Source organism: Diaporthe citri (genome assembly GCF_014595645.1).
Source record: "Diaporthe citri strain NFHF-8-4 chromosome Unknown scaffold_5, whole genome shotgun sequence".
Taxonomy (NCBI): domain Eukaryota; kingdom Fungi; phylum Ascomycota; class Sordariomycetes; order Diaporthales; family Diaporthaceae; genus Diaporthe; species Diaporthe citri.
In genome coordinates, this window is record NW_025064850.1 from 3,449,210 (window position 1) to 3,474,482 (window position 25,273).

General features: G+C 54.6%; 9 protein-coding genes across 9 annotated transcripts; 3 read left to right on the forward strand and 6 right to left on the reverse strand.

Annotated features, from left to right (window-relative positions):
* Positions 1-266: 266 nt before the first annotated feature.
* On the forward strand, positions 267-2,081 carry INS49_011556 (uncharacterized protein; the record flags this gene model as incomplete). Its single annotated transcript, XM_043172269.1, has 2 exons — positions 267-762; positions 847-2,081. 2 exons carry the CDS (start codon positions 267-269, stop codon positions 2,079-2,081), a joined length of 1,731 nt encoding a protein of 576 aa, XP_043024014.1.
* A 1,577-nt stretch (positions 2,082-3,658) lies between these two features.
* INS49_011557 (uncharacterized protein) lies at positions 3,659-6,645 on the forward strand (the record flags this gene model as incomplete). Its single annotated transcript, XM_043172270.1, has 4 exons — positions 3,659-3,755; positions 3,819-4,439; positions 4,494-6,267; positions 6,321-6,645. The coding sequence occupies 4 exons, from the start codon at positions 3,659-3,661 to the stop codon at positions 6,643-6,645; spliced, it is 2,817 nt and encodes a 938-aa protein (XP_043024015.1).
* Positions 6,646-8,535: 1,890 nt separating this feature from the next.
* On the reverse strand, positions 8,536-9,102 carry INS49_011558 (uncharacterized protein; the record flags this gene model as incomplete). The annotated part of the gene is made up of 3 exons (XM_043172271.1): positions 8,536-8,817; positions 8,889-9,001; positions 9,084-9,102. The coding sequence occupies 3 exons, from the start codon at positions 9,100-9,102 to the stop codon at positions 8,536-8,538; spliced, it is 414 nt and encodes a 137-aa protein (XP_043024016.1).
* A 3,046-nt stretch (positions 9,103-12,148) lies between these two features.
* Positions 12,149-12,490, reverse strand: INS49_011559 (uncharacterized protein; the record flags this gene model as incomplete). Its single annotated transcript, XM_043172272.1, has 1 exon — positions 12,149-12,490. The coding sequence occupies one exon, from the start codon at positions 12,488-12,490 to the stop codon at positions 12,149-12,151; it is 342 nt and encodes a 113-aa protein (XP_043024017.1).
* Positions 12,491-14,110: 1,620 nt separating this feature from the next.
* On the reverse strand, positions 14,111-14,491 carry INS49_011560 (uncharacterized protein; the record flags this gene model as incomplete). The annotated part of the gene is made up of 1 exon (XM_043172273.1): positions 14,111-14,491. The coding sequence occupies one exon, from the start codon at positions 14,489-14,491 to the stop codon at positions 14,111-14,113; it is 381 nt and encodes a 126-aa protein (XP_043024018.1).
* A 973-nt stretch (positions 14,492-15,464) lies between these two features.
* INS49_011561 (uncharacterized protein) lies at positions 15,465-16,367 on the reverse strand (the record flags this gene model as incomplete). Its single annotated transcript, XM_043172274.1, has 2 exons — positions 15,465-15,629; positions 15,735-16,367. The coding sequence occupies 2 exons, from the start codon at positions 16,365-16,367 to the stop codon at positions 15,465-15,467; spliced, it is 798 nt and encodes a 265-aa protein (XP_043024019.1).
* A 939-nt stretch (positions 16,368-17,306) lies between these two features.
* Positions 17,307-19,150, reverse strand: INS49_011562 (uncharacterized protein; the record flags this gene model as incomplete). The annotated part of the gene is made up of 2 exons (XM_043172275.1): positions 17,307-19,031; positions 19,088-19,150. 2 exons carry the CDS (start codon positions 19,148-19,150, stop codon positions 17,307-17,309), a joined length of 1,788 nt encoding a protein of 595 aa, XP_043024020.1.
* Positions 19,151-20,090: 940 nt separating this feature from the next.
* INS49_011563 (uncharacterized protein) lies at positions 20,091-21,513 on the reverse strand (the record flags this gene model as incomplete). Its single annotated transcript, XM_043172276.1, has 5 exons — positions 20,091-20,239; positions 20,295-20,841; positions 20,898-21,211; positions 21,274-21,307; positions 21,370-21,513. The coding sequence occupies 5 exons, from the start codon at positions 21,511-21,513 to the stop codon at positions 20,091-20,093; spliced, it is 1,188 nt and encodes a 395-aa protein (XP_043024021.1).
* A 2,152-nt stretch (positions 21,514-23,665) lies between these two features.
* Positions 23,666-25,271, forward strand: INS49_011564 (uncharacterized protein; the record flags this gene model as incomplete). The annotated part of the gene is made up of 2 exons (XM_043172277.1): positions 23,666-24,340; positions 24,363-25,271. The coding sequence occupies 2 exons, from the start codon at positions 23,666-23,668 to the stop codon at positions 25,269-25,271; spliced, it is 1,584 nt and encodes a 527-aa protein (XP_043024022.1).
* Positions 25,272-25,273: the final 2 nt, after the last annotated feature.

A 25,273-nucleotide genomic window follows, 5' to 3' on the forward strand; every position in this document is an offset into this window, starting at 1 on the left:
GTCGTCACGATTCCAAAGTGGTGAAATGCACTAATGGACCCGAGTTAGGCGACTGTTGACATTTTACCTCTTTGGGCCGGAGCGACAGGGGTTGTGCATGTTTCCACAGAGACGCAGCGGCAAACGACGTGCGGCTCACAGTGCAGCACATTGAGCCGCAACCGCTTTAATGACTTCCGGCGTGACGGCACTTATCTCTTCGCAACTTCGCGGGCAATTGCTCTCCCTGCCCCAGACTACCTCCCGACCGACTCCATCCTGTCGCCATGGCCGCCCCGGGAGCAACAACCCTCCCGCACCGCGCCGTGTCTAGCATCCGCGGCGGTGCAGCGCCCTCCGGCGACGCGGCCTCGTCGTCCAACCCGCGCACGCCCATCCGCTCGATCCCGTCGATCCCGTCCCAGTTCAACTCGCCCTCCTCACTCCGCGCAGAGGACGAGGTCCTGATCCTCGAGTTTGGCGCCCGCAGGCTGCGCGCCGGCTTCGCGGGCGACGCGGTGCCCAAGGCGCTGGTGGCGTTCACACCGGCGCAGGCGCGGCGCGTCGGGGACCTGCGCGCGTGGGAGGTCGGGCACGTGGACGACTGGGCGAAGGGGAGCAAGTGGGGTGAGGAGCACGAGCTGTGGAGGAATGATGTGAGGGGCCTGGACCTGGGCCTGGTCGGGGACCGCATGGAGAGGGGGCTGAGGGAGGCTTTCAACAAGTACGGCGACGCGTCCCATATATGTCCTTTGGTGCTCGAATCGCCATGGCTAATTGCTGGTCTACATAGATATCTCCTAATTGACTCTCGTCCGCGGAGAATGGTCGCTGTCCTACCGTCCGGCGCGCCCTTACCGCTATTAGCCACTGCGCTGGATACACTATTCAACAGATTTCATGCCCCAGCCGTGTCGCTACTGTCCTCGCCCGTCGCCTGTGCGATTTCCGCTGGTGTGCGCTCGGCGCTGGTCATTGATCTGGGCTGGTCTGAGACGGTCGTGACCGGCGTCTATGAGTACAGAGAAGTGCAAAGCAGCACCAGTGTTCGTGCTGGCAAGCTGTTGGTCGACAATACACATAAGCTTCTGGCAACTGCTCTCGGAAAGGCACCGTCTCCTGAGCAGGATGATTCCGAAAAGAAAGCCGAGCATATTGTGTCCTTCGAGGAGTGCGAGGATATCGCCAGCCGGCTGGTGTGGTGCAAGCATTCCCGTGGCCCGTTGTCGACGAGCCAACCACCGCAGGAGGGCTTGCCTACAGTCACCGAACAAGACGAGTCTGAATCAAGTAACCCACCAACCGGCGGCAGCCCGTCTAGTACTACAGTCCCCTTGAAATCGACGAACCCACCAAAGAGGCTCGACTTGACCTACGATCAGCTCGCCACCCCGTCTGAGGACACATTCTTTGCTTCTGAGCAGCCTCACCATACCTTCGACGATGAGGAGCTGCCCATCCCCCTCCTCATCTACCGCAGCCTCCTGAAGCTCCCCATGGACGTCCGGGCCCTATGCATGGCCCGAATTATTTTCACTGGCGGTTGCTCCAGCGTCCTCGGCCTGCGCGGACGGATCTTTGACGAAGTGAACCACCTCATTGAGAGCCACGGATGGGATCCTGTGCATGGGAAGGGTGTGGAGGCTTACAAGACCAACCCAAAGCTACGGCGCGGGAGCAGACAGGCGGGCGATGGTGGACCTACGGATGCCGAGGGCACCGGCGACGGCGGAGGAGGCGGCGGAGGGGGTCATGAGGTCGATGGTATGTGGGTCGACGCGCCCAAACAAGAGAGGGAGCCGGAGCTGGACCCGATTGATGACCAGTTGCGGAAAGGAAGGCAAGAGAAGCCCAGGCTGCAAGGGCAGTTGCGGGCAATCGAGTCCCTAGGTGCGTGGAGCGGCGCGAGCCTGCTAAACCTACTTAAGATACCTGCCTTGGCGACGGTGGAGCGCGAGACCTGGAGGGAGCAAGGGATCGCAGGGGCATCGCGACCGACCGAGGTGGATCACAAGGTTGCCCAGCGCCAGAGCATGGGTGCCGGCGGATTGATGCGCAACACAAATGCCAACTGGACACTGGGAGTTTGGGGATATCTGTAACCGGTGGACGGAAACCCTTGACCGATGGATGTCTTGCCTTAGGGCCAGTGTTCGAATGCCAAAGCTTGGTGGTTTCTACCAGTACACGGCGGAAGGCTTCCCTCCCTATCCTCCAAATGCATGAAGTGAGATGGGTGGCACTTGCAAATCCATCACAACGTTCAAGGACACATAGCCGAAACATGGTCAACAGAGGCAGGTGCAGATTTTATGGAAGGGCAGTGGCTTACTTGTTGTTGCTCCATGTGGCTGGTGTCAACTCTCTTAGTGGAGACAAAAGCTGCCGTCCGTGATAGAGGGATATTGGCCTGTCATTTCGGCCTGAGAGAGGCAGAGAGAAAAGGAGAGAGGCTGACTACAAAAAGAAGGTGGGTGTCCAGTGAAGGAAAGTCAAGTCAAGTCAAGTGCAGTCAAGCCTCAGCTGGCAGGGAGGGATACTTTCTGTTCATGGACACTGGTCCCCCGATTCCTGACATTGGAAGGAGCCACCGCCATGGTTCAAAGACACTGCCCTTCCTGACTGCCCACCGGGATAGAAATTCGTGAGAAGCTCTTGCCTTCGCTGTATCAAAGTGAGTAACAAGAGTCAAACTCAGATCCGGACCCTGCGATTCCTTGTTGACAACTTCAAACCTTGCCCATCCCTTTCCTCTCCCAGGACCCACGACAACCCTCACCAACCTGCCACTCGTTTTTTGATCGTGTCTGTTCCGGACGACCACTGTTTATTGATACTGTTCGCTCTTTGCTCCCAGTCCACCCATCCAAGGCGCCACGCTCCTTGATCTTCCTCCACCTCCCGCCTACCACAGAAAACACCAACCTCGGATGACCTCAGGGCCAAAAGCCGGTGACAACAACACTGCTGGCCCATTGCAGCTTGAAAGGCAGCTCCTCACCTCAGCAAACGTTTTCATCTCATCTGCCCAGAGTCGTTCCAGCTTGCCTGCCGCCTGGTTTTGCTGTCACCAACCTGACAACTTCATAGGTAAGGCATCCATTACTGCAACATCACCACGTCTTGTGTTCAAGCTCTGATCCTGCCACTTTGCACTACTTTTTCACTGCCTTTCCATCCCCGTCCAATTGTTTCAGCATCCCTTCGTGTATGATCGTCCCTGGAGATGCCTACTTCCAACACTCGCAAGAAAGCGAGGAGGCTCCTCAAAGAGCTGTGGGAGCTGCAAACAGAGGATGTTCCCATGACCGCCTCCACACTGCTCAAGATCAAGTATCTACTGGGAAGCACCACACGATGCAATCGCATTGATGTCGTCTCGCCCAAGTTTCTTGCCGACCTCCCCACTTGTCCACTCGAGATCACAGACAGCAGGCTTCCACAATTCATCCCAACATCGCACTTCGTTCGTTGCCAGCTTGAGGATCAGAAACTGACAGGCTCCCGCAGCCACCACTGTCAGCAGGATCCGATCGCCCTCCCATCAATTCTCGCCTTTCTTGACCTTGTCTGCTCGTCCAAAGAAACTCCCAGAAAGTCCTCACATGCCACACAGTTCCGCTGGCATTGCTCTCTGACGCATCGGACCCACGTCATTTTCGCCTTCATCGACTTCAAAATGAAGTCCAGGGTGTACAGCATTGAGGAGCTGCTCAACCTTAGAGCCTCTGCTTCCTCAGATGTGCTTGTGGGCGTTTCACAGGGAAACGAACTTGGTATTTCAAGTCCTTCTTATGCTCCAGGCCTATTCAGTCGCCCATTAACCTTGGGCCCTACAGTTGAGATGGTTCGCAACAAGTCTCGTGTCAATTCCGTCAGCTCTCGCAGCTACAACTCAAACTCGCTCAAGCGCATCGACAAGAAGAAGACCGTGGATGATTCCTCCACTGCCTCCGAGGAAGTCGTTTTCAAGGGAAACATGAGCCGCCGACCCATCAAGCAGGACTCTGCGACCGCCAACAGCGCTGACAACACTAATATGCCTTCAACCGCATCTGTCCCTACCATCCCTGACCAGTCTGTTGCTGCAGCTGTTGCTCCTGTACCAGATCCCACTCAGCTCATGGAGTGGAAGTATCGTGGTCGCAGCGGGGCCGAGGTCATGGTCAACGAGCCTCTGCCAGCTCCCACGGGCCTCATTGCCCAGCACAGCGAGGGTTTCCAACGTTTCTACAAGGCAGTTGTGTCTCCCACTCACGTTCGTGTGACTGCTGGAGGACGCATTGTTCCCAACACACGCAACCCTGCCTCTCCAACCGCGAAGCGTCCCAAGGACACAGAGAGCGTCACGAACGACGAAAAGGCGGAGCCTGCTCCCGCATCAGCGTCTGCGCCGAAGCAGCCTGCAGCAATCATGGGAATGCCTCAACCTATGCCATTCTTCTATCCTGGCTATCCCGGTATGCCACCTATGCATCCAATGACTGGCATGCCAATGCCCATGATGCCGCCAGGTTTCCCCTTCCCGATGCCAGTGCCTGCCGCGCCTGCTGCTAACAGCGCCGAGGAGGCTGCCCGCAAGGAGAATCAGAACAAGAAGGCCGAAGAGCACAAAGCTGCTTCTGAGCTCCAGTCTGGCAAGCCCAGCATCAAGCTCTCACCTCCGGACCAGTTCGACCACACCAAGCCGTTCATGTACAACGGCCAGCAGTGGATGTTCCCAATGTTTCCAGCTCCCTACCCGGGCTTCCTTGGAATGCCGCCGCCGGGATATGCTGGCCATATGCCTGGACCGCCCATGATGATGCCACCTCAAATGCCAATGGGCCCTATGATGGGCCCTATGGGCCCGATGCCACCGATGGGATCAATGGGTCCTGTAGGACATCCTCCATCCGCAGGTGCTTCCACCATGACTACTGCTGCGCCATCGTCCTCCCGTCAATCCACTCCTCAGCCCCCCTCCAAGCCGCCGATATCTTCCATCCGCCCGAGCCAGATCACGAGGAAGCAAATTGACGGTCTTCGGGCCAGCCTCAAGTACCATGAGGATCAGTTGCAGTACAACAAGCACCAGATCGACGAAACCGACATGGAACGCAAGATCGAGCTGCTCAACCATGACATTGAACGCTTTGAGAAGGTTTTCCAGGCTCAGACGGGATTCGAAGAGAAGCACTACCCCAAGACTGACAAGGACAAGGACGAGGCGGCCTCATCAAGTGGCCGCAGCTCGGTGCCTTCATCCAAGACACAGTCTCAGTCAGAGGAAAGCAAAGAAAGCAAAGAGAGCAAGGCGACTACGATGACCAATACCTCTCACTCTCACTCTCAGCCAAAGCTGAGAAAAAAGGATCGGTCTCGTGACTCGGTCGGCATCAACTCAAACAAGAGCAGCACCGCATCGTACAGCCTGGAAGACTCTGCTCAAGATCGCGTTTTAGCGTCCATGCAAGCTGGAAAGAAATCCAGCCTGCCCAGCGGAGCAGCTCGTGCGCCTGTATTCCAACCGCGCTCAGTTTCGACCTTGTCTTGCCCTGTGCCCAGCAACAACGGACAGGCCTGGAAGACAGCCAAAGTTGAGGGAGGCATAACTCAGGAACAGCTCGAAGCGGCCGAGAAGAAACTCATTGCTGCAGGTTCCAAGGCTTGGGTTGTGCCCCAGGAGGTCAATGGGGATTCCGGTCAGCCTTCTCATCGTGTATCTCCACGCGGGCACGACAGCCTCGGTGTTCCCTACTTGGTCGGAACACTGCCACGGGGTGTCAACCCCTACGCCGGCCATCGCTTCGAGTACGAGTACAGCCGCAAGTTGACGGACGAGGAGCTTCAAGCTCGCCACGTCTACTTCGGAAAGGCGCCTCGATCTGTTAGCCAAGGCTTGCCCAAGTATGACGGCAGGAACTTTTACCCACCCTCGCCGGCTAAGCACATCACTCCAAACGAATCGCCCAGTGTCCGGCGCGCCCGGGTCCCAATCGGTGCGCCTGAAATTGACTACGGCTTTGCTGCACCCGACGGCAGAGAAATTGACCCATTCGGTGCCGGAACTCCCAACGACACCCTCCCGAAGGGCGTCGGGGCCCTTGTCAGCAGTAGAGCTTCCTCGGTGAAGTCTGCTCAGTCATTCAGCAGCCAGGCTGACGACCACGCTGAAGAGTTCAAGAAGGCCTTGGAGGAGTCCAAGAAGCTGCAGGACACGGATGTCTCCCGCGAGTCTGTTTCCGAGGCCAGTGTGAATGAGACAAGGTCGCTCGATTTTAGTGATGCACGATCCAATGGCACCAGGTACGGTTCATTCCCTTAATAACCCGCTTCTGTCTAACGTTGCTCTCTTGCAGCTCGAAGCTCTGGCAGAGCATGGTGAAGAGAGGCTTTACCGCCAGTGACGTTCTTCCTAGTACTGTCACTTCGACAACGGCTCAAGGTTACCTGCCTCATTTCACTGGCAATGCCTCAGCCTCGCTCAGTCCCACGCTTTCTGGCACGGTCACTTCTCCCATCCGCGATTCATCTGCCAAGGACACTGACACCAATGCCAACGGCTCGACATTCATGGCTCCGAAGAGTGGCGAGAATGCCCCGCCTGTTCCTTCCGACCGCATCTCCATCTCGGACACTATCCGCAACATGGTCGGCATGAAGTCGCCCGCTTGGGCTCACTGATTCCGTGACCCCAAATCTCAGCCTCTCCAATGATTGGCAAATACATCATACCAGCTGCCAGAACTGTCACGACCATCATTATCCACCGTGATACAACTCTGCTGATTGTTCGTACGCGCGACGGCAACTGCCTGTCCATGGCGACATCACCCATTATCTTTATCATGTCTTGCAACACCCGAGAAGCTGTTTGACGTCGCTGTTGCGCAACAAAGCTGTCGGGAGCTATCATATGTTACCCAGGAAGTATTTCCTCGCATGATTGTATTTCATTTTGTCCAGGGTATCAGTTCGTGTGCTTCTGTGGAAGGGGAAAGAGAACATCTCGCTTAGATTTCAACATCGAGGCAAGTTCTCTCGGGCTGCCGACTGGCATGTATTAGGCTGGGTATTGAGGCGACGCAACCGCTGGCCAACATCACTCGGCATCTTATGGAGAAGATGATCACGACGCAGGATGCCACTGTTCTATTCACTTGCCCACGACTTTGGAGGAAACATCTCATAGGCAGAACAGAGACACCCTCTGATATTAGACCATAGGGCTGGCTAGTACAGCAAATGTACTATGACATGCTATCAACCTAGACTGCTTGATTGTGACAAGCCGCCTAGTGACGCTTAGCTTCTTGGTTAGACTCAAGGCTTCCTGGCAGCTATGTATTTCCCATTCGGTAAGTACTGGGCAAAAGCATCCTTGAAGAGCGAAAATGACCCCCGGGGGGGGGGGGAGGAACATCCGCCGAACTATTTCATGTTCAGCAGTTGGGACCGTGGCCTGGCACATGTCTCTGGGTGAAAAGACGCATGTCTTCGCTCACCCACGTCTTGGCGCCTTTGCTCAGTGCAGTCACAGGTGCAGCGTCTGCGATGGATAGGATGGCCAAATGGTCTTTGGCGGCTCGAGAAGAAGCTGTGTCTTGCACTTGACGGCGTCGGGTAAATAAGGGCCTATGTGCAAGCTCTGGACACACGTCCCTCTTCAGCGAGCAAAGAGGCATCACGAAACGAGTCGAGAGATTTGCAGAGTACAGCTGCCATGATTGACTAGAGATTCATCGGAGAACCGCCTTGATTTGAAATTTCATTTACGGGCCTTGACAAGTCCAGAGGCTGCGGCAAGAAAATGTGCCTCACCATCAAACCCCCAACACAACCGAAAAGCAAAGCCTTCTAATTGAACGAGGTCTGCAGGCGAGAGCAGGAAGCGGTGATTCAAAAGTTGCTCCCGCTGGGTTTGCTCTTCGCCACGCGTATACCACACCGACCATAAGGAGAGGTTGATGTGGAGATTTAAGTGGCGGTCACATTGTGATATCATGTTCAGCAGACAGTTTATCGTACGTACGGTGGCACCTACCTGGATTCTACAAGACGTCTTGAATATTCTAGACCTGTTGGTCTAAAAGGACGATCTTGGGCGTTCGAGTTGATCTGCTGGGTTAGCATGGTGCACGGTGGTATAGCAATGCATAGCAGCTGCCCGCTATTGAACGAGCAGTCCGCGGGAGTCTGCTCGTCCATAACAAGGCAAGCTGTGACTTCGGGAGACCTCCCATGGAACACTTCACATCGCAGCAGATGAGAGCTGGAAGTCTGTGAAATGGCCATTGAGCGCAGAGGCTCTGACTTGTGTGTATTGATCTCTGCTACCGATCCGCGCCGCATCCCTCGTAACGTAGAACAGCCGTATAGACGCCGAAACTGTGACCCGGTCGAGCATGCATCGGGGCTCAGCAATCACAGTCGCCGGCCGCCGAGGCATGTCGTGGTATCCATCAAAACGTCGCAGCAGAACTTTTCCGATCCTCCTCCCCACAAGCGGTGAATGGTCATTTGGGTTGGTCTCTTTTTGTTTGGGTGGTTCGTAGCCTCGGGCGGGTAAGTCGCTTATTTGGCGGCGGCCTTGCCCTTGGAACCAGCCTCGCGGCCGGCCTTGATGCGCTCCAGGATGGACTCGCGGTCCTTGTCGAGCTTCAACTTGGTGATGACGACGTTGGAGGGGTGGATGCCCAGAGGGACGGACTGGCCCGAGACCTTCTCGCGGGTGACACGCTCGACGTGGATCACGTACTTGAGACGGTACACGGAGGTGACCTTGCCCTCCTTGTCCTTGTTGGAGCCGCGGACGATCTGGACCTCGTCATCCTTGCGGATGGGGATGCTGCGGACCTGTTTTGACAGACGAGGTCAGCAAGAGCGGTCGGAGGCGAGGTGGGTTGAGAGCGGGGCTGTAGACCTACGTTGTACTTCTCACGGAGCTCCTTGCTAAGAGGGGCGCTCATGATGTTGCGACGAACGCTGGAGGGGGCCTCGAAGTGCGCCTTGCGCGACTTGCGGCGGGAGGAGTGGAGGGCTGTACGAGGAGGGCCATCGTTAGTTTTTCAATCGTCCCAGTTGGAGCTGCATCATGCTGTTGTATGCGGTTGCACACATACTGGAGTTGACCTTGGCCATTTTGATGGATTTTTGCCGCGAGGATTGGGGTGATCTGGTTGACTTGTCGCTGCCGAAGAGAGGAATGGGGAGGGAGAGACCAAAGTAGAGGAAATTTTGAGCTTGTTCGGGTCTGGGCGCACACCTACGGATGCTCCACCACCGACGTTGCAAAATGTGGATCGGAGCTTTCGGCGCAGTCTTTCCGTGACGCTCGGACCATATGCAAAGGCGGTCAAGAAACGGACACGCAGGCGGCAGAATTCTCTGCCGCCGAGTACTTAAACCCAGCCACCCGCCCTCTCCCTTCCTCCTCTTTTCTCTTTTTCTCTTCTTCATACTTACCTTGTACGTTGAAACCAAGCATGAAGAAAAAAATCCTAGGAACAAGAAGCTAACATCATCACAGGTCTGAACTGCGGTGGATCAAGAATCACTGTAGTTAGGTTGGAAAGCCTGCATAGCACATCGTGGCGCTGACCAGTCTGGTTTGTCCTTCGGGGCCGACCTGGGCGGAATTTTTGATATCCCACAGCCTGCCTGACTGTTTTTTTTCATTGTGCTCGGTCGCTTGCGACCGACATGAAGAAGAGACGCTTCTCGGCAGGTTCGCAACACATTTGGGGGTATCCTTGCCACGGATCCCTGGTTGTTGCCCGGCGAATACTGCAATAAGCATAGGTGCGCGTCTCGGGACGCCTACCATCAGAAGCAGCCTCGCTGTCAATGCTTAGTTATTTCTAGCCAGCATGGCTGTTGAGAAAGGCCTAGATGAACCTGTGTTCGCAGCTGAACCGCACAGGCGCAAGTAATCGATTGTTGGCTACCTATGTTTGTGCAGAGAAGAGGCCTGCCAGCAGGTGTGGGTCTGTTGTGATGGCGGCGCTAGTGGCTTGCCAGCCGGCCCTGCCTGAACATCCCTTACAGCAGGCGACCTTGGGCGATGGCTCGCTCCGTACTGTACTACCAGAACCCAGGGGACTCGTCTACTGTGGGGGATGCCATATGATTGATTGTACACCCATTCGCAGTGCCTCCCACATGGCTGGTTTGCACTATCGATAGACCCCCGAACACGCCTGCCGGGCCAGCTCAAGTGCCGTGTTCAAACCCTTGCCGTGATCTTCCCAGTCCCTTGACCTGGGATGTTTTTCCCTTGGGATATCCTCCCTTGAGATACTGGTACCCTCTTTTGGACAACCTCCTTTGGGATAACCCCGTCTGGGACATCCAGATACTCTCTTTCAGAATTCTCTCCCTCAAACTTGTCTCACTCCTTCCACTAGCTTAGGGCAAACGCACATTTTTCGACTGGGTCCTCATTTCTCTTGGGCTCTCATCAAAGTCGCCCAATTGAGCGAGTTCGGCATCCAATTTACGTCAATTCTTCAGGAGAAAGCTCTCCATGTCTACCCCTCTGGTGACGATGTGCAATTTGTGTCTACCAAGGGCCAGAGGTTCTACATCCATGTCCGCTGGTGGTACAGGGAACGACTACCGCTGGACACACGTCTACGGCGACGATCTGTCCGAAGGCAACCTGGCCAGATCCCTGGGGAAGGCGTTCCTCAACGATGCGACGTGCGGTGGGATTAGCTTGCGAACTCCATATAGCTGTCCCCTGGTTACAAGATGTTCTATCACGCGTGGGTGAGTCAAAGAAAAAAGGAAGAAGGAACGACTCAGCCGGTGAGCCTGGTTTACAGTCACACAGTCGACTTGTCAACTAGTAGTAGACTCAGCAGTAAGCTCAGCAATAGACTCTGCCTGTGGACTCTGCCCGTAGACTGCCCGCTTGTCGACTGCCTGGTGGACGTGCTGGCAGACTGGCCGCCTCTCTGCTGGTAGACTGCCTAAGAGACTGCCTGATCACACTCTCGTGAGCTTCCATTCACTGTCACTGCTGGTTTTCAGCTTGCTTCATTACCAATTTTTCTCAGGACCGGAGTTGCTTGCGGCTGATTCAATGGTGTCATGTAAGTGTTGTCAGCAATGTCCGGTGTGATCAATAGGAGGCGGGGCGATTTGTTGAATCCAAGATTGATATGTGCATACAAAGAGTCTTGTCCAATGACGATAAGCCGATTAGTTATCGAACAGATATTTTCTTACCACGACACTTGTGCAGGAAGGACCTATGCGTCTAGGATAGCCGAGCGGGATACCAACATAAATATGGGCTGTCTACTTGGTGGGCCCCGAATCTCGGTGAATTTATGAGGGAATCCTCCCGAGCATTATCGAGGCCTTTGGAAGCGTAAGCAATTTGGAGCCTCGATGGTTGACTGTAGACACTACTATCAAACATATGGAGTAAATTGAGAACAGAAATGAGCAGTCGTCAAATGGTTTGAAGCATTTGTTAATAAACATTACCTAGTGTCAAAGCATTGCACTATGAGTTGCTCTGGCAATAATATCATGGTTTCTTGAGTGCCATGGAGCCTCAATGTCCGTTGTAATGCTGCCCTTCTACATCTTCGTGGCAAGTCATTGCAATAGTGGACAAATATGCTACTGAATTTGTGTCCCAAAGTATCAAGTAGATCTGGGTTATTATTTGGCCGGCCAGTAAGCACTAGCACAGATTCTAAAAGTTCATTGGTCTCCCAATCAATAGCACGCTCTGTGTGAAGCAATCTACATCTGATTGGACTTCTCAAATATAACAGGAGGAGCTCATCACTGGCAGCTGTAAGGATGCCAACCGCACAAGATGAAAACTGCACAAAGGCCTTCCGATAAGCGAAAAACTGCCCAATTTACTATCCGATGTACCGTTACCGCTTCTGCTCAATCTATTCCCATGCCCTTCACCTTGGGCCGAAACACTGGGGGATGCCTTCTAGGAAGGGCTTCTACCCCATCGACCGACTGCAAATAAACAAACAACTCATCTTCCACACAGCCCGGCGACGTGTACTTTATGGGTTCAGTGCTGCATTTCTCAATGCGATACGCGGTGTCGCAGCATTGACAATTATATGCGGAACCTTGCATCACTCGACTATTGTCACGGGTGGCTGTCTCCGACAACAACTGCAGCACTTTACTGTGAGTCTTGGCTTTACTCACCAGCATCGGCATCCTCTTCTCGTGGAATCAAGCCAAGATAGACCTGCTTATTCCAGGCCTTGGCCTGTTTGTCCATGTCACGAGTCTTGCAGCCTCTAAACTCTTGCCTATCGACAGGGAGGAGATTTGGGCAGAGCTCATCACCATCGTAGCTGTGACCGTCCTTGTCCCCGAGATTGGCTCTGTCGGCGAGGAGAGGCTGGAATCGGTTCTTTGGCGGGTATGACGGCCCATGGTTCTTCAACCGACTTTTAACCTCTTTAGCTTCAGCACGCTCAGCTTTAGGATGGTAGAACTGTGACTGATCGTGCTGTGGAACCGAGTCCTGATCCATAGTGTGGTGCTGTGTAGACATACTGTTCAAGATTCAGTGATCTGGTGAGGTCGCAAACAATCCGGTAGTGGTTACTTGGAATAGGGTAGCGAAGTAAATTTGGAGACGTCGTGTATGGATGGTTACAACGTCGATTTGGCCAGAAACGGTGATGTGTGTGGGAAAAATTTGCAGCAGAGTAGATGAGTTTATTGGGGTATTTATAATGGATGGTCTGGTCCAAATCCCTCAGAAGTCCTCACACATTGAGGTATTGGCAATGGGGACTGAGTGGCGTTGAAAAGGAGCCCCTTGATCAAGGGTTGACAATGTAGCTCCTCAATAAGGCCAACGGTTTGTTGGTCCAAGTGGTCCTCTTGCATGCTAGGCCAGTCATTTCAACAACAATAGCATTATTTCAGAGCCTGAGGAGTCCCACTTCTTTATTGTTATTGTTATGTGCAGTTACAGGATTGGCATTATGTTGCCGTGATCCTGCTGTTGGGAGAAAAGACAGAAAGTCACAATGCCCAGGTGCCAAACCGAGCAAGACCTTGTAACATTGTGCATGCCTTTTTAATGTCTATTCATATGAGTCCTGCTATTGTCTGCGCCCTTTTTTGGAAAGCATGTGGTCCAGATAATGGCCAGGTGATCGCAAGGGCTCGGTGTTTTGAACCTGATTGAGGCTCTAGTTGCGGCTCTCGCAAAGGGACGCGACGTGCCGCCCCGTGCGGCCTAGAACATCAGCGGCCTATTTTCCCATCAGGTGCACCTTGTTCTGGTTGAAATGGAAAGGATGTCAATTTAAGCGACCTATTGATTGCCCTGGGAGGGTGTGCATTATGCAGCCAGTCTCACCACCAGCCATCAGAGCGATCACGAAATCGAATAGAGTCCGAAAGTTGGCCAGCATTAGTAGACGCTGCCCCGCGAGAACCCAGCTCTGAAGACTGCGATTTATTCATGGTCTCTCAAGGTTTAGTGTCAGCTCAGCTCATGCTTCTCAAGGTCTTTGCAACTGACTGGGCCAGAGGGGTGTCAGGATTCCAGCGCACGTAGTAATGACGTGCCCCGAGAACACTGCTTAATTTGTCACTTCTAGTAGTATATCATGACCGTAAGGTTGATCGGAGACCAATTCTCATCGATCAAAACACACCTGTCAAGTTGGATCAATAGCAGCTCACATCAAAAGATCCCCTTTACATCTTTGTCCGCGTCAGCCTCAGCCTCAGCACCACGCTTGCCGTGCTACCGCTCCACGGTCGAGCCATCATAAAGACTGTAAGAAGAAGAAACGCACAGAGGGTGCTGTTAGGTTTTTATTTGACTTAAATCGTGAAGATTGAGCAAGTGGCTAGAATAGTCTTTCCTTGCGGTAGGTGTGTTTGACAATTTGGTTTTTCTACTTAAATCCTATGCTCCCCTCACGCCAACTATTGCAAGGATCCACAGTTACAACCTGGTCTGCCAAATGTTGTGTACTAATCACCTCAAAGACCGACTTCACAATCCGTACAGCTCGCCGTGGGAAATACGCCGCTGTGCTCGGTCTCATCTCAATCTCGACCTCACGCTAGGTCGTCCAGGCCACATGAGTTTAAGACGACCGTCCCCTCAGTACTATTGATCAGCAGTCTACTCGAAGTCCTCGGCTTCATCATAAGCAATGTCCTCACTTTCAAGGTGCTGGCAGACTCCACTGGAGATGGCCTTGTTGTCACGCTTGATGCGAAGATCCACGTCCCTGTCTTTGCAACCACGGTGCTCCTGACCATGGGGCAACAGCTTGTCTAGGAGTCTGTGGTCGTCATACTCATGGGCGTGGATATCGCCAGGGGCCGCCGGGTCCGCAATTTGCGTCGTGTTCCTGGACTTGTGTAGATAAATGGGTTCCTTGGACTCCGGGCGGGTCTTCTTACCCTTTCTTTTCTGCTTCTCACGCATGTTGCGCCGGGTTTCAGCGTGGCTGAAATGGAGGCGCTGGCCGTGGACCGGTGCCGATGTTTTACTCGGCATGTTGTATAGTAAGGAGTGTGCGCGATTTTTTGGCTTCACGTACAGCTCTTCTCGTGGTATCGAAGAATTGCAACACTAATGTGACTAAATCCCTGTAGCTTGCCCGTGATTCAAGTGGACTTGGGTGTGCCAAGACAGTTTCTGGACATCGCAACGAGGGAGAGTCGCTGTGTCTTATATGTCCGTGGAACAACACACTTAAGGCCCGCCAAGAACGGGAAAGTAGCATATGGAGGTGGGCGAAACAAATATTATTGTCAAAGGACAATGCATTAATAAGGTGATTGTATCATTGACTTTGAGGGCTTGGTGCCGCCATGTTCACCGCCTGGTCTGTGAAGACAATTACCACGATTGTTCTCTGAAACACTGCCTCCTTGTTGATTCATCATTCTTGTATTTTCTTTCTCGTCATTGTGGAAGCCAATACTAATGAGGGAGCAGTCCGAGCTTCAGATGTTGTAGGCAAAATGATTAGAAAGGGAGGATAGGTGGACAACGAGCGCGCAGGTAGGCTTTAGCAAGTAATTCACGCAACATTACTCGTCACAATCAGCGCATTGAAGACAATAGTAGATCCTAGTAGGCTCCATTTGAGAACCAATTCAGTCATTGTCTTAAGATAGCCTATGGGGGTTCAATCTCTGTCTAAATCGGCGCCGGGGTTACCAAAGCACTTTGTGTAACTTGAGTGCTCAACACGTACGAAAGGCTCGACCCAAGCTGGTCCTGTATCAAAGAGTTTTGAGACGAGCTAATTTTTGACTGGCTTGTCATGACACGATTAGTATCTAGCTCAATCGGTGTTGATGCAGGCATTATCTGCTGTTCGATCTAGCCAGACCATCTAATCTCGATCCGCCCCGACGTACGGAGCCAGTATTCACATGTTTGTTCCGCGATGAAAGCTAAGTCAAAGACCTCTAGGATTTCAAGAAAAGGATTCCACCAGATAGGCTCCAGAAAATTCCGCTCATGCGCCGCCAGGGGGATCTATCCTCATTTCACGAGCCCTTACGAGGCGTTCCTTCAGCTGCTTCATCCGCTCTGCGGTGTCCTGGGTGAGACTATTGTTGGCCGAATCAACCTGACCCAGACCTCCGCTGATCTTCACGCGCTTGAGATCCCGAACATCACCCTATACTTGTATTTAGAAACAAGATGTGTACAGATTAAAAACGAGACCACGACCACTTAGAAACAAGACAAGACTCATCAGAGAATACAGATTGCTTTGACTTACCTCCGTGGAATCTTGCTGCGCGTCGTGGTTGCTGCTCCTTCTCTTCTTGGAAAATGTATCTGATGATAAGTTCGCGTCTGCCACGGCCTTCGGGCTCGAGTCCCGTCGTGCCATGTCAAATAGAAGCCTCATAATGTACCAGGAATCGTTTCCTCCGATGTGAAGCGGTACTCCTTGGTCGATCTTGATGTTGAGATTTCGGAGACCGTCTTCCAATTTGACGCCCTTGTTCTTCAATAGAAAAGTCTTGCAGATATCCTGGACATCTAGAACAACTGTCTCCTTCGGAGTTCGCCAGCCAGCATCGTTGTCGAGGTACTTGAGGTCGTTGCTCACGTCAAAGCCCACTAGCAACAATTTATGTCCCTTCGACTGCGCTTCATTGCAGACGTCGTGGAGAATGGGATATAGATCGGCAGACTTGATTACGTGTTCGGAAATGCCGAACCCGAAAGGCCTGGGGTATTCTTTGTTGCGGAAGTTAGTGTTGACAACTATGTTCTGGCAAATAGGCTCCTCTTCCTTCTCCCGTATTGTCAGGCCGAGCTCGCAAATTCTCGCATCTCTGTGCTCGCAATCGCTGCAAACGAAGACGATCGGCTCCATGTCGGCCTTTTGCCAAATCTCTCGCATGATGGCAGCTGTTGTTCATCCACAAAGCCCAGCTGCCTTCTGAGGGGTCTTCAGGTTTCCACATAGTGCGCAAGGGAACGTGCGTCAGGCGACTGTGAGGCAATGTTGCGAGACAATGTGTTGATTGGAAGGGTGGGCCTCCGAGTTCTTCCAAGAGCAGGAATCAGTCGACTGGTAGTCACCTAGTAGTAGGCATAGGAGACGCCCCAGTGAATGCTAGCCTAGATTGACAGCATCGAGGGTAGATGATTCGCAAACGAAAGTGTCGTGCTTGGCCAATCCAGATGAAGTGATAGTCGAGGAGAAGGGTGGCAAAGCGTGCGGTCGAAAGGTTGGGCGAAGAGGTGGCGCCAGGTTGTCAAGTCGAAGGTTGAAAGAGGAAGCTTGGAAGATAGCCATGGAGATGTGGAGGCTGAGGTGCGATTTCGACAGGAAGCGGCCAATTCGGTAAATTCACGTACAACAGAATTAGAAAGAGTGAATATACGTGGGCATTTGCAGGCGGTCTCCGGAGACCCGACACACTTGAATACAGAGGAAAAATGAATGCACCCACCCTCTGTGTGGAATCTTGCTTATAAGGCCAGGGTTACAACTGACACTGCAGAAGAGACCCCAACTGGTGAAGTTACTTAGGCTACGTCCAGATGTTTGACCCTCTCTTGTGGGAGGACCTCTAAAATAGCTCCTGTATGACAACGTTCTATAGGATAACCTCCACTGGGATAACCTCCTCTGGGACAACCCCTCTACCATAATTTCCTCCCAGATAACCTCCTCCGGATGATCTCTTCTGTTGTAGCCTCTTCTATCGTGATGGATGAATGGACTATTGAAAGAATGGCTGTAATCTCATCTACCCCGATCATCGCTACTACCCTTTCTCCTGGTAAACATAATACAAGTTCCAAGATGAGGATACACTGGATCTTTATATTTCTATGGCTCCTCTAATGCGTGATACCGCTGATGCGCAGAAATTGCGAACACGGGCAGGTAGTGTCCGCACCTCGGACATGCCTGGCTTCCATCCTCGTCACCCCAGGCTTCCGATCCAGACTCGGATGCATAGCCGTCCCCAACATCCAGGTCATCACCGTCCACCACCGTCAGACTCAAGCCTGACTTTTCGCTAGCTTCTCCCATTTTTGAAGCCTGATTCACTTTTGGCGGCACCTCGCTCCCGTCGTCGTATACCCTGAACTCGCGCAGAACCTCATCCTGCCTCTTGAACATCCGCGAGATGTCTCTCCCGCTCCCGGCTGCTTCCTCGGTTGCCGTGAGGGTCATGTTTGCTACGCAGATGTTGATCATGCCGATGTTCCACCCCTCAGCCTTGTCTGGGTTTAGCTGGAAGAACATCGGGAACAACGCCTCTTTTACGAGCCTCCCGACGATAGTTTGATGGTTGACGTCGTGGAAGACGAATGACGGAAGTGGCTGGCTTCGACTGGCTCTGCCCCAGTTGTAAGGCGTGCCCTCGTTGGGCGACGACTTCGGACGGGTTGACAATCGGAGGGTCTTAGGGTGGGCCAGCCACTTCGTACGCCTGGCACCCTCTACTGACGCCGCGGAGTCTTTGTCTGGTTCACCGACTTCGGTCAGGTCAACATGCATGCGCCGCAATAGAGACGCCGCAAGCTTTAGTAGCTCGCGTTCAACCTCTGCAGACGTGTTTAGCCCGCCCTTCGGGCCAGGATAAGTGTCCTCAATCGAGATCTGTGTTGGGATGAGGCTCGCTGCCTTGACGTCCGTGTCGTCAACGCCGTGCAGAAGAGCCCATACCTTCTCCCCTATGCCTTTCTCGGCCCCGGGACGACTGCCCAGTAACTTTTCTAGCATGTGGGGAGAGACCTCTTGTCGATTTCTGAACTCTCCTACTGTCACGGCGGACCCGTTGACGAAAGTGTCCGTGTCCGCGTCTCTTCCAAGAAAGTAGCTCTCCAGCGTGTGTGTTATCCTGCCTCCTATTCCGGGAACTTCACGGAGGCCGTACGAGTCCATGAACTTGAGGACCTCATCTTCATGAAGCGACAGCAGCGTCGTCTGATTTCTCGGCTTGTTCACAGTGCCTGCCAACTTGCTCAGCACCTTGTTGGTTGAGATGCCACATGCCGATGTGTAGCCCTCTTCTTCTACCTTCAGGCGAATATATCTTGCCAGGTGTGACGAAAGAACAAGTTTGACGAAAAGAAGGTTGTCATGATTATCCTCCCCATGGCCATCGCCAGCAACACAGCCCGCGATGGCAGTAGCGTCGAAGCTAAAGCCCTTCTCAGGGTTGTCCCGTGACAGGCAGAAGAACGAATCCGGCAACGCGTTCCGGTTCAGTAGACCGACGTTGAACTCGACCAGGTCGGTGACATCCAGAAAGACCTCATCCAGTCCCAGGCGCTCAACCTTCTTGTTCCATGAGTACGACCTCAAAAGGCCGTGCAGCTTCTTGGACACGTCTCGGAACGCAGACAGGTCCTCGCCATCAGCAAGGACCAGGTCCGGGCAAATCCTCTTGGCATCAGAGATGAGCTGCAGCTTCTTGACACCGCGCCTCCGGGCCTCGTAGTTGCATGTCGCCAGGATGCTCTTCTGCTTGATGCCAAGCGGGAGCGACCTCAGCGCAGGCTGGGCATTCTCAACAACCTGTGCGTAGAAGCAGTCGTAATCCTGACGGGAGTCAGCGCAACGTCCTGTGGCGAGATTGTATGCGGGTGGATCCTCACGAAATGCAGGATGATCCTATCTTGCTTCCTTCGAGGTGATCTCCTCTTCACCGCATGCTCCATCGTGTCCTGTCGTATCCGAGCCTGATCCCGAGCCCCATGACGCTGCGATGTCCAGCAGGTAGCAAGACACCCGGATCGACAGGAAATAGGAGCTGATCTGCGGGGATGATCTCAGGACAACGCAGACTGCTGGCTGTTGATGGAACGGGGACGCGTCGACTTTGACGCGGTTGAAGTGAATGTGGGGCGGCCCTGTGAGCTCCAGCTCCTTTGCTGACTCATCACCGCGGCTACTTCATAGCAAGGCATGAGTCTTGCCTCCCTCCCTCTTAACGTTTAATACCTTCTCTTCTGGGCTCGGAAAGGAAGTGAACCCGTAAGTGGCCCCCGATTGGAGAAACAAATGTAACATCGTGCAACCAGGCTCGGATCGCTTCAAAGATGAGCACAACCATGCGTCTCGGAAGCTTAGCAATCCCACACGATGAGATGAAGTGAGAGCGTCCCAGAAAGAGGACTGAGACTCCAAACCACACTCGGCATCTTTGTTGACGGATTGGCAGTCCGGAAGCTTAGAGGGCTTTCTGAATTCCGTATGCTGATGTTGTTAAGGCTTCAAAAGCTGAAATATACCCGCCTGGCTATAAACTACATCCATTTGTTGGATGGCCAAGGTTGAACACTGAGCCGGATGGGCCCATCCGAGTCTAGACTGGATATACTACCGCAGGGAAAGGCATGAACACATGAGGCACGCACATAGGGATGCAAGGAGACTTTTCACTGCCGGCCCGTGAAGCTCAGTCCGGACTGCAAGGCAATGACGCCGTGCGGCTATAACCAAATTAGGCTGTAACACTAATTATCCCTGGCTGTGCAAACTGCTTAGAATAATTACAAGTTGAGTTTCTAGGCAAAGTTTTCTTGGGGCTGTAGCTTATTCAGATGGTTTTCCCTACACTGTCGACTCTTCAAACAGTCTACTCATTCCCATAAAACCTCAACTAGGAGCACTGTCACCTCCAATTTCCGAAGCTGTAGACTTGGCCCCATCCGTTGACACTGGCATTGGCACGGGTCCTCCTGGCGAGTTTTCGTTGCCCGCAGTCAAGACCTCGACGCCGGACTCCGTGACAAGAAAGGTGTGCTCTATTCGTGTTCATATCAGTTTTCGGCCACGGATTCGAAAATTTATTGTACGTACCAAATTGAGCAGTCCACTTGCCATCAACTGTCGTATTCGTCCAGTCGTCCGGCCAGTAAACCTCGCGGGGTTTCCCCAGCGTAAGTATCGGTTCGATAGTGAAAGTCATGCCGGGCTTGCACACCCCGACTGCCTTGTTCTTGGCATAGTGTGGTATCCAGGGCGGGGGGTGGAACTCGGTGTTGATGCCGTGGCCGCCCCAAGTAGTGACTACGTTGCAGCCTCTGGACCGGGCGTGCTTCTCGATGACCTTGCCAAACTCGCGTATCGGAGTGCCAGGCTTTATAAGTTCGAGGGCCTTGTCCAGGCACTCCCGGGTGGTTTCAACCACCCGGACCGCGTCTGGGTTGGCTTTAGCTCGGTCGCCAATATAGTACGTTTCGTTCAGGTCGGCGTGATAACCGCCGTGGTACAGAGAAATGTCGAGATTGAGGATATCGCCATCAAGAAGGACCCGCTGATCAGGTATCCCATGACAGATGACCTCGTTTGGTGAAGTGCACAGTGATTTCGGAAAGTGATTGTAGTTCAATGGAGATGGATACGCCTGGTATGGTTAGTAACAAGCATTCTCATTTGAAGGAGGAATGTGTTTGTGCTCACATCTCGTTCCACACAGGCTCTGTGGCACACCTCGTCAAGGTAGTCTGTGGTGATGCCTGGCTTGAGCTCCGCAGCGGTGACGTCCAGAACTTCTCGAGCCAGTCGACAAGCCTTGCGCATCGCATCCTGACCCTTGGCGTCCAGAACATCAACCTTAAATCTATTGAGGCGATTCTCGCGCTCTGGTATTCCCGTCTCGGCCCAGTCAGGGTGCTTTATGGACTTGGGGAGGGTGCGCCTGGGCGAAAGAGGGTAGACGGGTCGCACAGAACCGGTAAAGGGAAATGTTGGGAATGGATTGTGTAATCGGGTGACTAGATCTGATCAGAATCAAGGCCCAGGTACATGATGTTGCTGGTGCTATATTTTGCCCTACCTTGGGCTGGCTTGTGGGTGGTTTTATGTTGGCTCTGGGCCGGGCGATCGAGTCAGCTTGGAGCGTGGTTGGGATGCAGGGGACATTTGAACAAACCCAGTTCCTCTTGAAGCAGTCCTGGGAGCAGAAGTAGCTGTCCTTGACGCCCGTCTTTAGACATGTCGGGCATTGCAGATTACCGGCATCATTTGCACAGTCTGCTCCTAGACACTTCCGAGTGTTTGGTGTGTTGTCGGCCATGGGGGTTGTTGCCCAGCGTGGGCATGGGTAGAGTTTAGTTAGGGCAAAGACACAACGAATGGCAGTGAGACGATTAACGGATCTTGACTATTGAACTATGCTTCTGGAGTTGAATGCCAAAGCCATTGATAAATACAATATTAGCTGGAGTTGAAGAGCCTTGGGTGGTCCATGTGTGCCGTGCTAGCCAATCACCGCCCGCGCCCTTTTGTCTTGTACCACAGTAAGTGCGGGTCCATGAACAGGACAGGGCGCTTTGCAGCTGTGCTAGACCGTAAGCAGAGAAGCGTGAGAGAAGAGGCCTGCTGGTTGTACAGTCATCGAAGATCGTCGAGTACAACGGTTGCCCGTCCACAGTCTGCAATCATGCCTTGACACTTGAGATCTGATGGAACAGATCCATGGACTTGTGAATGCTCGAAACAGTCAATCCCCTTGTGACCAGGAAGTGAGGCAGACAGCAAGAGTATTGTGAGACCTTGTCATCATGACTACGCGTCCCCTCCGGCTTACTTTGCTCGCTGTGTGTGTGTGCCCGTCTTCCGGTAGAGTGTGATTGACTGCCGTCACGGGCTAGCAGATGCATAGTTGCAAGACTAAGAAGTAGGGACGGGACTAGGCAGCTAAGACTCCGCAGTCTGGACCAAATAGCCGCGGCGAATAAGCGTCTGACGCCCGCTTAGTTGCGCCAACATCACCCGCCTGGGTGTTCCGCGTGTTCCGCGTGTTCCGCGTGTTCCGCGTGTTCCGCGGCAAGTGTGCTGGCACTTGATCGATCCTTCAGGACGACGGCGGATCGCTCCTCAGTCAGTCAGTCAGTCAGTCAGTCAGTCAGTCATCATCACCGCCTTTTGCCGTGGACCCCGGCCACCACTGTACAGTATCCTCTGTTCATTCCTGACTGCCCATGCACACACCATGCATCGTGTCGGCTTGAGGTTGGGATCCTTTCGTCCCAACCTTGGAAGCGGAACCCGACAGGGGGGTGAAGCCGGGCGGGGCAGACGGGGCGATGGAGGGCAGGGAGGGTCGAGCCGTCGACTCATTGCTTCGGACGAGACGAAGCAACCCCTCGGGCACGGGAGGGGACACTGGGACAAGATGAGGGAAAAAAAGAAAGGGAAAAGAGGAGCTCACGGGCATCGAGACCCAGCGTGTTAGTAGACGCCATTGTGATCTGGCAGCCAGCAGTGTGCATGTGGAGGCCATGATTGGCGGCTTGCCCGCCCGTCTCTGCATGGGCACGGCGCTTACGCTCGCACTCTGCAGCGACCTAGGCCACATCCAGCCCTGCCCACAGCCAACCACAGCGGCCCTGCCGTCTCGACGACGACGATGCCGATGGGCCGATGATGGGGGCATGGGCCATGGGAAGGGGTGGCAACAGCCGAGGACAGCAGACGAGGTGCTTGTCGGGCCCCAAGGCTGGTGGCTGGTGGCTCCTCTGCCGCGGGGGACTTTGGACTTTGTTGCTCTGCCCCCGGTCGGCCCCTCCCCCCTCCTCGCCTGGGTCTTGGAGTCTTGCTGCGTGTGTGACTACCTAGGTATGTCTCGGCCTCTCCCAACGCGCCTATTGTGTGTGCTTCTCCGTCCAAGTGTGCATTAGCCTGACGGCGCTTCCATCCTTGAAAGACCTCGCATGCTTCTTCTTTTCTTTCTTGTTCTTGTTCTTGTTCTTGTTCTTGTGTCCCCTCACGCGCGAGATTGCCGCCAGTCAGCCAGCCCCCCCCCCTGCTTGTTTCCTGACTGTTTCCAGCACTACATCTGTATATAGCCGCCGCTTCTTCGCTTCTGCATGCGACTCTGTCCCAACACTCGCCCAGAATACTTTGCTGCTGCTCGTTTCCCGCCTCCAGCATTGCTTCAGTCAATTCCACCAACCTCGTCCCAGTCCTGTTCAGTGTCGCGACAGAACCCGGGAGCGACGTCGCTGGGCTGTTACAGAGTCGATGTTGAGCATCCTCGGCAAACGGAGCCTCTAATGTTTCACACGCAAAGTTTCGAATCAATCACACCCTGTTAAACCTGTTCCTGCGTTTCCACTTGCCCTTTCACTGCCACTCCCTCTCCTCGTAATAAAGCCACCCGATCCCGGGCCGTCGCCGCCGAGGCGTTTCGCGTCCGCTTCGACTTTCTCCTCTTCGCATCCAGCATGTCGGCTCACCAGAACCCTCCAAAGAGACCGAGGCTGTCCCTCCAGATCAAGACCATAGCCAATGGCCCCAACCTGAGAGGCTCCAGGACCGTGGCAGCAGCAGTCAACCCGACCTCGCCGACTGCCTTCAACACACTGTCCAATGTCTACGTCACCGCCATCGACAGGGCCACGCCCGTCACGGCCATCAACACCTCGGCCAACCAGTCTCTGAAGATCCAGACACAGGACCTCAACAAGGAGCAGCACCATGGCTCACACACGCCCTACGCTTCCACGTACCTGGACACGCCACTCACGGCCCAACCGCTGTCGCCAGGAGCGATAGCACCAGCCCCAGTGCAATTCCCAAGCACCATGACAGCCACTCCGCCCCTGTCGTCCGGGCCCGTCGACGACAGCGACCCCAAGCCATTTTCCTTCTCGGCCGAGGACACAGCCGGCACACCGGCAGGGGGAGCCTCAGGCCCTTCCTGGGCACAAGGCGGCTTCCCCCCGTCGTCCGCCTCGACGCCGACGGGGACCTCACGGCGGCGGGCCACGCTGCCCCTCAGCGTCGCGAACTCCTCCGGGCTGTCCCTCCCCTACGTGCGCAACCGCTCCCTGCACAGCATCCTGCGGAACTCGCCGCTGCCGCCGCCGACGGCCAAGACGCCCATCTCGCCGCCGCCAGTCGCTGCGCCTCGCCGAGAAGGCCGCCCGCCGCGTGGGCTACGGGAGCCCCATCGAGCAGGAGATCACCACCAACGAGTACGTGAGGTCGCACATCGACCTGCTGGCCGACGAGGTCTCGCCGCGGTCGGCGACCTCCCCCTTTGGCGTCACCACCCCGGGCACCGCGGCCGCGGGCGCCTCCGCCGGGGTGTCGTCGCCAATGGACCAGATGGTCCTCGACACGACCATGGCCTACACGGGCGACGAGACCCGCGACGGCGGCCAGACCCCGGGCCCCTTTGAGGAGATGAGACGACGCATGGCCGGGCTGGTGACCAGGACGCCTACTTCGCCGACAGTACCGTCGACGTCGTCGCCATCCGGCGGCATCAGGAAAAAGAGGAAGACCAGGGAGACCAAGAGGCGCTGGGTGTGGACCATCGGCACGCAGGACGACGATGCCGATGATCGGGAGGTGGGCGGCGCCATCGCCGCCATTCGGGCGGCCGCCAGGGCGCAGGCGCAAGCCGAGGGTCAGCCCAGAAGCACCACGGACGGCGGTGCTGCTCCTGCTCCTGCCGCCGCCATGGCCCCGCCGCCGGTCGTCGTGGAGCCGGTGGCACCGTCGCCGATGGAGATCCCGACGCCCAGCATCGAGACGTTCGACGAGGCGGCGGCCGAGGACGTGGTCATGTCCGAGTCCGACGCAGAGGCAGAGGCAGAGGCTGAGGCAGAGGCTGAGGCTGAGGCTGAAGCCGCAGAGGGCAGCGGCGGCGCGCTGGCCGTGAGCACCGACATGGAGGTCGACCTGGTGACACCGACAGTGGCGCGGAGGAACAACGCCCACCTGAGGTCGGTGAGGCAGGACTCAGAATGTCTCTTCAACTCGGAGACGGGGAGCCGGCGGGACACGCCGATCCCTGCGGATCTGATCTCGCACGCGGACTAGGG